Genomic DNA, 12707 nt, shown 5'->3' with positions numbered 1-12707 from the left:
GCACAGTACCAAGACGTGTAAGACCTTTTGCTAGAGTTCTAATGTTTGTTTGTTATGAATATGTGTTTACCCTTAGCCTTATGCCTGCTAGAAGTTTTCACAGAAAAGGAATAACGAAAGATTGGTTGTTTCCAAGAAATGAAAGAGACAGAATATTTACTTCGGGAAGCAAAGTGACACGGTAGAATCGTAGAGTTGGAAAGGAACAGAGGCGCAGCAGGGCCTTGTTTTAGGCTGCTCAGCCTCCTCGTCTAGCAGCTGACGCAGGAGGTAGCGCTGCCTCTGCCGCCGCTTTTCCTCACAACCTCCGTCCAGACCCCAGAGCTTCAACTCCAGATATTTTGGTCTGGATTGGAGAGAGAGGGGAGAGCTGGAGGGCAAAGCAGGCATTCAGAGGTTTTTTTCGAGGGTGCTCCCCACTTTGCACATTTTCACTTATGTATGTGGGGGCCTCAGAACACAACCCCCACATAAGGGTTTTGCAGTGCCTGTACTGTTATATACCAATGTTAGGTTATGGAAAGGGTCTTCTAGAGGAGTCATTTACCATGCTATTTTTTTCCTAAAGTATTAAGAAGGCCAGGAAACCTTCCAGGACATCTTCAGGATAAAGATTACTATCAGAGTCAAGAAAGTTCATAATGGAGCTCTCCTTTTATATAAAATTATGCCAACTGTACGAATGCAATGATCTACGGGTATAAGTTCAGACACACACACTATTACGCCCTGTAGGTTGTCCTGTGGGGAAAACCTGTATTTTCGATAAATAGCAGCGTGAGCCCTGTCCTCAATCAGAGGAGTGGCCGTGCTTTCATGGAGCACATCTTGCAACTTCTTGCAAGTTCAGACTGACACATTCTATTATCTTCTTAGCTTTTCTTCCAGGTATGAGAAGATCACGCCCTGTAGGTTCTGCTGTGGGGAAAACCTGTATTTTTGATCAATAGCAGCCTGAGCCCTGTCCTCAAACAGACGAGTGGCCATGGTGTCATGGAGCACAGCTTGCAACTTCTGCACGTTCCTAGGGACACTGGTCTGCCTTTGTGTGTTTTTAAATGTTTTAACAGTGAGGTAATTTATTGTAGCGCTTTTAAATGTAATCAGGCAATCAGATAAGGCATTATCAGATAACCTGGGTGTTATGGATTGATATTCTCACCCTGGCCACCAGGGGTATTGTGTATATAGTTTTCACTCAGGTCCACCTAAGTTAATTTAGGCGGAAAACCCTGGGGTTTTGTCGTTACAATGTGGACAGCCGGCTGCCTATAAAAGTAGGCCGGCTGAGCTGTTCAGTTCAGTTCAGTTCCAGCTTACTATAAAGAAAGGGTCTTCTAGAGGAATCATTTACCATGCTAATTTTTTTCTCAAGTATTAAGAAGGCGATGAAGCCTTCCAGGACATCTTCAGGATAAAGATTACTATCAGAGTAAAGAAAGTTCATAATGGAGCTCTCCTTTTATATAAAATTATGCCAACTGTATGAATTCAGTGATCTACGGGTATAGGTTCAGACTGAACTGATACACACTATTGTTCTTACCTTTTCTTCCAGGTACGAGAAGATCACGCCCTGTAAGTTCTCCTGTGGGGAAAACCTGTATTTTTGATAAATAGCAGCGTGAGCCCTGTCTTCAAACAGACGAGTGGCCATGGTTTCACGGAGCACAGCTTGCAACTTCTGCAACTTCCTAGGGACACTGGTCTGCCTTTGTGCGTATTTAAATGTTTTAACAGTGAAGCTATTTATGTAACGCTTTTAAATGTTTAACAGAGACGGAATGTCCCCGTCTTCCTGTAGCGTAGTGAACTTTGGCACCGGAAAGAAGCCTGCCTCTTTCAGAATGCTGACTGTGCAATGCTAATTATTTCTCAGACTTGCTTTTCTGCAGCCAAGAAGCAAAGGATTCAGCTCCGAAATCCCTCTAGGGCAGCCTTGTAATAAAAAAATTTAAAATCTTATATATATAATAAATGTTCATAAATGTACCAACCAAGCACATACATAGATATGTGGACCACATGTCTGGAGCAGCACAGGAAGACCGTCCTGAAACCATTTTGACTCCCCAGCTGACGAAATGTTTTCTCTGCGTGCAGGGAGGGGGTGAGGGAACCTTCCCATTGTCTCAGGAATTGGGAAATCACCATCTCAAAGGAATGAGCAGACTACCAGGAAAGGCAATCAGAGAAGGCATGTTATGTATGGGTGTTATGTATTGATGTTCTCACCCTGGCCACCACAGGTATTGTGTATATAGTTTTCACTCAGGTCCACCTAAGTTAATTTAGGCGGGAAACCCTGGGGTGTTGTTATTACAATGTGGACAGCCGGCTGCCTATAAAAGTAGGCCGGCTGAGCTGTTCAGTTCAGTTCAGTTCCAGCTTACTATAAAGAACCACTTGGAGAAATCTCTGTGTCAGCTGCTATGTCCACCCACAACTTAATACTGGCAGACAGGAAAAACAACAACATTCAAATTTCTGTTGTAGACCACCTTTTCTGTGATGTAGGTATGATGTTTGTGGGGGGTGGTCCGGGGTTACACCCCTTCTGTGATGTATGTATGATGTATGGAGGGGTGGTCTTGAGCTCCAGGGCAGGGAATTTAAAATGTCTATACAGTATAAGGGCAGGCACACCTTTGTTCTGGGTCCTCCTCCGTCCTCCTGCGTGTGAGGGGAGCACCCTGTTGCAACAGCTTTAATGGTTTTATTAGATTTTAGATCAAAGCAATAATTTACTGTGGGAACTAATTGCCCTTATAAAATTAACAAATGATAAAGTGATTGAAGTTCACACACACACAATCTTGAGTCTCTCTGACCAGAAACAGCATTCCTCCTTAATCCCATCTCCACTGTCATAATTAAAAATACATGGTTTTAATAAGTTTGTATCCCTGATAAGAAGAAGCAGTAGGGCCAACTTCTGTATTTGGTAACCTAGCAAGATAATGTTTAATAGATACATTTATGCTTGTGATATAGCCACATATAATGCTTTTAACTAGACAGCATCCTAAAAAGCAGAGACACTACCTTGCCAACAAAGGTCCATATAGTTAAAGCTATGGTTTTCCCAGTAGATGTATGGAAGTGAGAGCTGGACCATAAAGAAGGCTGATCCCCGAAGAATTGATGCTTTTGAATTATGGTGCTGGAGGAGACTCTTGAGAGTCTCATGGACTGCAAGAAGATCAAACCTATCTATTCTTAAGGAAATCAGCCTGAGTGCTCACTGGAAGGACAGATCATCTTTGGCAAACTTGCCCTGTAACACACACCCCACCCCCTGGGTCAGTCAGTTACTGAGCTTAGAAAATGCGATGAGAAAAAATGTTAGGAATGGTTAAATAAAACAAGTTTCGGGAACGGCTGAGCAGTGCCCCAAGTGGTGAGGCGCATCATTGCAGCTTCTCAGTAAAGCGTCGGGAGCTGGCGGACCACTGCCCCACGTGGCCAGCAGTGAGCTTCTCAGGGAAGAACATTGGCTGGCTCTCCCATGCTGGCCATTGGCTCCTCCTGGGCTGGGAGGGGGATAAAAAGGGTTCTCCTGCCACCTGGGATTCTGCTTGAGCAGCAAGGCCTAAGGGAGCTCTAGTTCTGGTGCAACGGGAGGTAGGTTTCTAAATCTTACTGCGTGAACAAAGCAATAGAGGGCTAACTCAGGGCGGGGTTTACAGTCACCGAGTAAGCCTGGGAAAGAGACAAGTACTACTAAGCTGACTTTGAGAGTACAGGAACAGAGATAACTATGAGTAAAGACATAGCAACGCCATTCATAGTGTCATGTATATTCTTGCATTGGGCGTTTGGTATCTAGGTTTTAAGCTGGATTGGATTTTTAAGGTTTCATACGAATGCAAGATCAAAATGACAAACACAACAAAACACGATCAAGTTTATGAAACATAAGGGAAGCAGTAGAGAGGTTGCATTTTTCAAATAGAGAGCAGATAACGTAGACAAATAAAAGCAGCAAGAGAAATTCAAGATTCATTGTGGATTTTTATTTTTTAAAATTGTCTTATGGCCATGGTTTTAAGCTGATTTCATTTTATGTGAGTTATATCAGCCATAAACGAACAACAAACAAAAACAATGAATTCTCTATTAAACTCAGTTCTGTTTTCTTATGATACCAAAGGAAAAGATTCTGAACACGATAAACTTCAATGCACATGATTCTACATGAGAGGAGCAGGTAAAAGATGACACCGACCTCCAGTTTCAGAGGTAGCCACCAGTGACCTTCAATAGATGAATGGGGATTTGAACTCAGGACTGAGTTCTAACGCTGTTCTGACACCGAGCTCTCTTGTTTTCTGCTTCAGCGTGTGGGTGGCTGGGGGAGTCTCCCTGACACCCTTTTCTCTTCCTCCTCACCCAACAGCTTGCCAGCTCTTATCATTGGGCTAAACAGATAGTTTGCAGAGAGCTTCTGGAACAAGGTCCAAGGAGACAGACCAGTCACTGCTGCAAGGAAGTGGTGCCTTCAGAAGGCTCCTGGCCCTTTGATAGCATCTAGTTCCCACTCTCCTTGAAATCAATGGAACCCTGGAATCACAACCTGCTGTCTTCACGACTGATAGAGCTGGAGTCCATTAGTGCATTCAAACAGACATTCCTCTTAGGAGCTCTTGCAGCCCAAGATGCAAATGTGCTTCGTGCACAACTCCAGCTGGGTATCCCGAGAAGATACGCCCATCGTCTCCAGAAACCTAGGGGAAGGAAAGCAAGAGATCAGAAACCAGGGTTCAGTTCTGGGATTAGTTCAGTTCTGCGTTAGCGGAGATTCCTGCACTGCAGGGGGTTGGACTAGATGGCCCTTAGGGGTCCCTTCCTTTTTAAAATAATTTTTAAATTTGATTTTTAGAAAGTATAAACACGTAACAAAAAAATCCAAATATTTAGATTACTCTGAATCTCCTGACTTCCCCCACCCATCCCTTCCATGGGTCCTACTGATATTTACAACTGCATATCATTACTAATCCAAATTTTTATCCTTCTAAATTATCCATACTTACTTTACAATTGTGATTAAAATCCTGCTAATGTTTTAACTTGCTTACAGTAGTCTCGTAGATAAATTATAAACTTTCCCCATTCTTTCTTAAAGTTCTTGTCTTCTTGATTTCTGAGCTTCCCAGTTAATTTTGTCACCAACTTGGTTTGCCATTCTTTTCTGGTCGTGGTTATCTCTTCCCTCCATCCCTGGTCTAATTGGGGGAGGGGGGGTCCCTTCCAACTCTACAATTTTGTTATTCTACATGGGAATTTTTTGAATTAAAAATTACAATGTGCATATTGGAGCTGAATTTTCATTGCAGGAAAAAATATGGAAATCCAAGCCCTTCCGCTTTGCTAGCATCTCATACTGAGAACAGTTACCCGTGAATTCTACTGCATGCCATCTATGAAAAGACATGCAATATCACAGGCTAAAGACTTCAATGCGACTCTCCTAGCGGACTTAACCATGGTTCCTTGGCCCTTCCACATTTGGCTTACTCCAGCGAACAGATTGTGTCACCTTCTCTCTGTGTTTTGGAGAAATGATTTTGCCTCCTCAGGCTGGGCTTCCAGATAATGTCGGTACGGCGAGAGTGACTGGATATATCCTATTACATCAGCAACGCTCATGGGAATTTTATCGAAAATATCTGTCATCCTGGAAAGAAGCAGAAAGCTTTAGAAGAAGTTTGGGGCTGAGTGGAGAGTACGGAAATCCTTTGACTACGGAAGTGGTGTCAATCATATGTATGTTTGCTCAGGAGAGTCTGTCTGTTCAACTTAGTGACTTTGACAGCATTGTTCTGGACTTCCCAATTTGCATTTGTTTACTTACAACAATATTTGATGTTGCTGTGCCATAAAAATATATCAGAGCCCTTTACAGCAATAAAACCATACAACTTACAAATTCAGTAAGTTGGTAAAAAAAGAAGTTAAAAACAGGTATCATTTAACAACTGTGGGTGCATTCTTAATAGTTTGCATAAGCTTGGTGGAACAGAAATGTTTTTAGCAGGAGATTGAAAAGATTGGCATGGCTGGGTCAATGCACCGCATTGTACAAAAGGGCCTGATCCACTCACCTCTTCTTCTCCTGAAAGGGCAAAGAATCAAAGATTTCTTGGTAATCATTCTCAAGTGATTTGATCCTTGCATTTTTAAAGGTGAAAAGCTGGTCTTGCATCTGGAAAAGAAAGAGAGAGAGAGAGAGAGAGAGAGAGAGAGAGAAAGGGGGTGGGGTGGGAAGCCACAGTCATTTCTTTTATGCTTGCAAAAATCTCACTGTTCAAAGCATGCTGCATAAAAGAGGATGCTGAGCTGTTAAAGGTGCAGAAATCTGGAGTAGAAAAATGGTCAAAATGCAGATACTCCCTATATGGAAAGACTAAAAGCATTGAGGGAAATGTGTGAGGTGTGGCAGCCTATAGAATAACGTATTTCAAGACTGTCACCCAGTATGTGCCCATTTGATGGCTGGCATCTGTGAAACTGGTCCTTTCACAAGTGTCACGTAACATTCATTCAGCACTTACAATAAATCAATCTTTTATTGTGGCAGCACTTTGGAACTGCCTGCCCATTGACATATATGGCTAAAAACTTTTTCATTCCCGCATGCCTACCTAGGTTTTAGTAGCTATAAGTGTTTGAAATGGTCAGTTTTATTTATTTTATGTAATACGTTTTTAATGTGTTTTTTTAAATAATTTTTATTAACAGGCTAATCAAATCACATTATTTCTAAATCACATTAATTCCAAATTATACAGCCAGATTTTTAAATTTTGTTGGGAGTACCCATACATCAAGCTCCGAACGGGGGTCCAAGCATCACTTATATTGCTGCTTTAATTAAACAGTTCTATCCAGATAGTCTCTTTATTACTTTCTTCATCTTCTTGTTGTTATTATCATATATTCCTTTCTTTGCGATCTCTGATAATCTTCACAAGCGGGTTGGAAACAGACATCCTCTGTGTGGCTTTTACACTCTCCAAAGATCATATCTTAGGGACAGCCATTCCACACTTCCATAAAAAAATTATCTTCGGTCTGTCCTTTAATTTTCTCAGGCTTGCCAAGTATATCAGGATGGCTCTGTCAGGTTAAGATCACATTCCAATCATCATTCACATTCCGATGATCCTGATCCTCCTCCCCCCGTCTTTCTTAGACAAGCCTGTCTTAGCGAGACGCCATTTAAAGCTGCGTCATAAACTTTTCCTCCGTTCTCCGTTGTTTACCAGTCATCTCTTTAATCTATAATCCACTCCACACAGTTCTTGAATTCCTGCTTGTGATTAGTAAAATGCAACGATCTTCTTTCTCTGGGGTGGAGGGTTATTAATATTCACATAAGGCAAAGAAAAGAAAAGTTTTTTCCTCCACTCCAAACATACCAGTCTCTTAATGGTGGTTCATCACTTGATTTATTTGTCCCATCCGTCACTCCGGTCACAGAGATCCATTAATCAGCAGTCTTATCTCCCGAACTTTGCTTGAAGTATGTGCTTTAGCTTCTTTCCAATTATATGTTTCCAATTATATTTTCGAGCTAAAGCGAACCAGCACGCGCTAATTGGAGACAGCATCAGGAAGAGCCGACCTCGCCGAGGGCTTGTGCCAAGTGACCGGCACCCCCTTCTTTCGAATCCGGGGGTGCGTTATGGACACCGCTGGCAAGGCAGTCCCCCCCATCTCCTTGGGGGGGGGCAGGAAGGCTGCATACTTCCCATAGCAGCCTCTTAATTACCTCGTGTGGGTCGGAGAGATGTTATTGTTGGCCATCTTCCAATGCGCCACCTGGTGGCCCCCGTTTTTAATGTTTTTTAAATTGGTATTTCAAATTATAGTCAGACCTCGGTTCCTGAATGCCTCCGTTTTGGAACATTTTGGCACCCAAACACCGAAAACTCGGAAGTAACTGCTCTGGTTTTTGAACGATTTTCAGAAGCCGAACATGCTACCCGGCTTCTGTTTTGAGTTTCCCTATTGTAATGAGGCTTCCACTTTGTTTTCGGTTGTTGAATGTTTCAGAAGTCAAATGGTCTTTTGGAACGGATTATGGTCGACAGCCGAGGTTTGACTGTAATATTTTAGACTGCCTTGTAAACCACTTGGAGGTTTTGAAAGTCATGGTGCTTTGTAGAAACAGGCTTTATAAATATTACTGCAATAAACTAACAGAAAATACCCACACAGTCACAAATCTTTCTGCATAGGAAGGTCTTAAAACTTCTCCAAAAAATGTAAAGCAAGCTGACCATAAGAGCTTCTCTGGCAAAGATTTCAGAGGGTGGGATGGATTTTTCTTATCCCCTTCATGTCCTCGCCTGGGCCCTGAAATGATATTCTTTTCCATAGTGCCAGTGTTTTGCAGGAGGGATTAAAATGCATCCAGGACTTCTAGGTTTGCTCAATTAACCTAGATTGAAGGACTCTTCTATCCTTCTACAGGAAGGACACTTAAAAACAACAACCCCATAGACATTTGGGGCTAGAAAACTGGCAGGGATGGCCCTGAAATATGTGGTCTGAGGGCAGACCTCAGATCCGAGGCCTGTGCGATGGACTGACCTCTCTGAAGATCTCCGTTAACTTGTCTGTACAATCTTTGTAACACAACTGCATGTGCCGGTTGTAGGAGCTGAAGACCACACAGCCTGACGGCTTGAGAACTCGGTCCACTTCCCTCAGAAAGCGAGGCCCGTCAAACCAGTGGACGGCCGCAAACGCCGTGACCAGGTCCACAGAGCCGTCTTCGAAAGGGAGGTCTTCGGCAGGACACACCCTGTGGGAGGAGATGGCAAGGTGATTGTTCGAAGCCTGCTGGATCAGGCCCAAGGCCCATCTGGCTAAGCATCCTGTTGTCACAGTAGCCAGCCAGATGCCCCATTGGGAAACCCGCAAACAAAACCTGGGTGTGTTGTAAACAAAAATTGCCCTTTTCCCTTATGGGGTATCCAAGAGCCCATATAGAGTCCTTACATAGGTTCCTTATTGGTAGGAGAAGATAACAGAGGCCAACCAGAGAATATTGAGAAGGAAAGCAGCTAGTAAGCTTGATCTTTACTGATCTGTTGCAACAGGGTGCTCCCCTCACCCGCAGGAGAGGAGGAGGAACCCGAAACAATGGCGCGCAAGGCCTTATAAAGACTTTTGAAATTGCCACCCTGTAGATCAAGACCACCCCCAGAAACATCATACATACATCACAGAAGGGGTGTAACCTAAGACCACCCCTCAGATACATCATACCTACATCACAAAAAAGGCGGTCTAAAACAGAAATTTTGAATGTTGTTTTTCTCCTGTCTGGCAGGTTACTTGATTGGATTTCCTGGGGAGCCTGGCCAGTCTTTTGTAATGATAAATGCTTAGTTCCTCAGCCATGTCACAGGCTCACACACTATTCATATCTTAAATATGCCCTTAAGACAGGAATTGTGAGGAAAGAGACAATGGGGAGGTTTCCCACTTTGACCTTGCAGAGAAAACATTTGCTCAGTTTAGGAATCAAAATGGTTCCAGGTCGTACTTCCTGTGCTCATCTATGTTCGTGCTTGGTTGGTATGCTTATGAACATTACCATATATCTAAGACCTCAAAAAGGCTGTTGCCAGAAGTCCCTGATAAAACCATTGATAGGAAAGGATTGATAGGAAAGGAAATAAAAAAAAGACAAAAATATCTTTCTATATGCCACGATGGCAGCAAGAACTATGCTAGCCCAGAATTGGAAAACGGATGTAATACCTACTATAATGGAATGGAAGGTTAAAATGGTTAATAACGCAGAACTGGCCAGAATATCAGGAAAATTAAGAGACCAGGGTGAACAGAAGTTTCAAGAAAACTGGAGTAAATACTTGATGTATATAAAAGACAACTGTAAAGCTTTAAAGACACTGGCAGGGTTAGAATAACTCTAACAGCGTACGGTAGACAAAGTAAAATACACAAAATACGAGATGCTAGAAATTTTATGATACTTACCAAAGGAATGGAGGGGAGTCCAAGGCTCGGCGGAGCTTAAGATAAATATGTGACTCATTTGTATAATATATGTATGTATGTTGGTGTGTTTAATGGAAAATCAATAAAAAATTATGTAAAAAATAATAATTAAAAAAATACATTTGCGATAATACCGCATTAAACAGTCATGGCTTCCCCCAAAGAATCCTGGGAGCTGTAGTTCGTTGAGGGTGCTGAGTTGTTAGGAGACCCCTATTCGCCTCACAATTCCCAGAGTACCCTGTGAAAAAGGATTGATCTAGGAACGCCATTCCCTTCTGTAAATCTGTGAATGTCCCAGTAAAATAGGGACACTTGACGGGTATGGAGTGGTAGCTCTGGGAGTGAGAGAGGGATCTCTCTTCACAACTCTCAGCCACCCTGGCCTTCACTCTGCCCACCTTGTAGGTCCAGCAGAGGCATCGTGGCTAGTAGCCACTGATAGGCCTCTTCCTTCATTTCTCTAGTCTTCGTTTAAAGCCATCCAAGTTGGTGGCCGTCCCTGCCTCATGTGGGAGGGAGTTCCATAGTTTAAACATGCGCTGCATGAAGCAGTGTTTTCTTTCGTCGGTCCTGAATCTTCCAACATTCAGCTTCGAGAGTTCTAGTGTGATGAGAGAGGGAGAAAAGCCTCTTCCTGCCTGCTTTCTCTCAGCCATACATGCGCGAGGTCAGCTCCTACTTACAGATAAGAGACATTGGGTGGTTGTGGAGCTTTCCTGGCCTCCTCGATCTGAGCTTCACTGATGTCTGTCCCGACCACCTTCTCAAAATGTTTTGCCAGCATCCGAGTGCTTTGGCCCGAGCCACAACCCACGTCGACTGCCAGCTGCCCGGGGCTCACTCTCTGAGAAAAGATAGCGACACGTCTCAGAAATGCATCGCCAGGTCATTTTCAGCAAGGCTAGCACCTCAAAGTGCAAGTAGATAAATAAGTACCACAATGGCGGGAAGGTAAACGGCGTTTCCGTGCGCTGCTCTGGTTCGCCAGTAGCGGCTTAGTCATGCTGGCCACATGACCCGGAAGCTGTACGCCGGCTCCCTCGGCCAATAAAGCGAGATGAGCAACGCAACCCCAGAGTCGGCCACGACTGGACCTAATGGTCAGGGGTCCCTTTACCTTTACCTTTTAGGGAACCTGTGATCCTGCACCCACCCACCCCAATGTTGTTGGGAAGTGTACAGCCCCCCGTCCTCCGCAGCCAGCATGGCCAGTAGTTAGCATGGATGGGAGTTGTAGTCAAAGGAACAGCATCGTGAGGGACACGGCTTTCCCATTCCTGACTTACCCAAGGCCATACCCATCTAGGTCCGAGACATGAGCAGTTTTCACTTGAATACAGTGAAACCAGCTGTTAATTAACCCAAAATGTCATGGGCTGGTTGGACGCAGAAAAATGACAGGAGGAACCAGCTAGATAGCCCCCAAGGGACCTTTGTTCTGGGTCGCCTCTCGCCTCCTTGCATGGTGGGGTGATGGTAACTGTGTCGCAACAGAAAACTGCTTCTTTCAGTTGGTTTCTGCCTTCACTTGTTCTTCTCTGACCCGTAATGGACTTCAGGGATACTGGGTCCCTTTGATGGGGAGTTGGCCTGTAAAAGTCAACTCCATTTTCTTCTTATATCACTGCCACCCCCTTGTTACTACCTAGGCACAGTACCAAGAGGTGTAAGACCTTTTGCTAGAGTTCTAATGTTTGTTTGTTATTAATATGTATTAACCCTTAGTCTTATGCCTGCTAGACGTTTTCACAGAAAAGGAACAACGATTGGTTGTTTACAAGAAATGAAAGAGACAGAATATTTACTTCGGGCAGCAAAGCAACACTGTAGAATCGTGGAGTTGGAAAGGACCAGAGGTGCAGCAGGGCCTTGTTTTAGGCTGCTCAGCCTCCCCGTCTATCAGCTGACGCAGGAGGAGTCATTGACCATGCTAATTTTCCCCAAAAGTATTAAGAAGGCCAGGAAGCCTTCCAGGACATCTTCAGGATAAAGACTAGTATCAGAGTCAAGAAAGTTCACAATGGAGCTCTCTTTTTATATAAAACTATGCTAACTGTACGAATGCAATCTACGGGTATAAGTTGATCAACTGGTATAAGTTCAGACTGACACACACTATTATGTTCTTACCTTTTCTTCCAGGTACGAGAAGATCACGCCCTGTAAGTTCTCCTGCGGGGAAAACCTGTATTTTTGATAAATAGCAGCGTGAGCCCTGTCCTCAAACAGACGAGTGGCCATGGTTTCACGGAGCACAGCTTACAACTTCTGCAACTTCCTAGGGACACTGGTCTGCCTTTGTGCGTTTTTAAATGTTTTAACAGTGAAGCTATTTATGTAACGCTTTTAAATGTTTAACAGAGAAGGAATGTCCCCGTCTTCCTGTAGCGTAGTGAACTTTGGCACCGGAAAGAAGCCTGCCTCTTTCAGAATGCTGACTGTGCAATGCTAATTATTTCTCAGACTTGCTTTTCTGCAGCCAAGAAGCAAAGGATTCAGCTCCGAAATCCCTCTAGGGCAGCCTTGTAATAAAAAAATTTAAAATCTTATATATATAATAAATGTTCATAAATGTACCAACCAAGCACATACATAGATATGTGGACCACATGTCTGGAGCAGCACAGGAAGACCGTCCTGAAACCATTTTGACTCCCCAGCTG

The 12707-nt window shown here is 43.6% G+C and overlaps 2 protein-coding genes and 1 long non-coding RNA gene across 3 annotated transcripts in view; 1 reads left to right on the top strand and 2 right to left on the bottom strand.

The window, feature by feature from the left end:
- Nucleotides 1-1672, bottom strand: part of LOC310750145 (putative methyltransferase) — a 19650-nt gene extending 17978 nt beyond the window's left edge. The window contains exon 1 of the mRNA XM_083587995.1: nucleotides 1602-1672. Within this exon, the coding sequence (XP_083444121.1) occupies nucleotides 1602-1657 (56 nt within the window). The 5' untranslated portion in view covers nucleotides 1658-1672. The remainder of the gene's footprint in view (nucleotides 1-1601) is intronic.
- The window catches only part of LOC310750245, a 24185-nt gene extending 15601 nt beyond the window's left edge, over nucleotides 1-8584 (top strand). Inside the window, exon 3 of the long non-coding RNA XR_014542016.1 lies at nucleotides 8148-8584. This is a non-coding gene — a long non-coding RNA (uncharacterized lncRNA). The remainder of the gene's footprint in view (nucleotides 1-8147) is intronic.
- Nucleotides 1-12707, bottom strand: part of LOC310750146 (putative methyltransferase) — an 18933-nt gene extending 6226 nt beyond the window's left edge. The window contains exons 1-6 of the mRNA XM_083587997.1: nucleotides 12175-12707; nucleotides 10728-10888; nucleotides 8602-8815; nucleotides 6108-6208; nucleotides 5543-5680; nucleotides 4285-4727 (exon numbers count right to left, since the gene is read on the bottom strand). Coding sequence (XP_083444123.1) covers nucleotides 4637-4727; nucleotides 5543-5680; nucleotides 6108-6208; nucleotides 8602-8815; nucleotides 10728-10888; nucleotides 12175-12285 — 816 coding nt within the window. The 5' untranslated portion in view covers nucleotides 12286-12707 and the 3' untranslated portion in view covers nucleotides 4285-4636. The remainder of the gene's footprint in view (nucleotides 1-4284; nucleotides 4728-5542; nucleotides 5681-6107; nucleotides 6209-8601; nucleotides 8816-10727; nucleotides 10889-12174) is intronic.

Source organism: Podarcis filfolensis (genome assembly GCF_964270895.1).
Source record: "Podarcis filfolensis genome assembly, chromosome: 15".
Classification (NCBI taxonomy): domain Eukaryota; kingdom Metazoa; phylum Chordata; class Lepidosauria; order Squamata; family Lacertidae; genus Podarcis; species Podarcis filfolensis.
The sequence above is the reverse complement of the archived record's forward strand: the minus strand, read 5'-3'. Positions and strand labels throughout refer to the sequence as shown.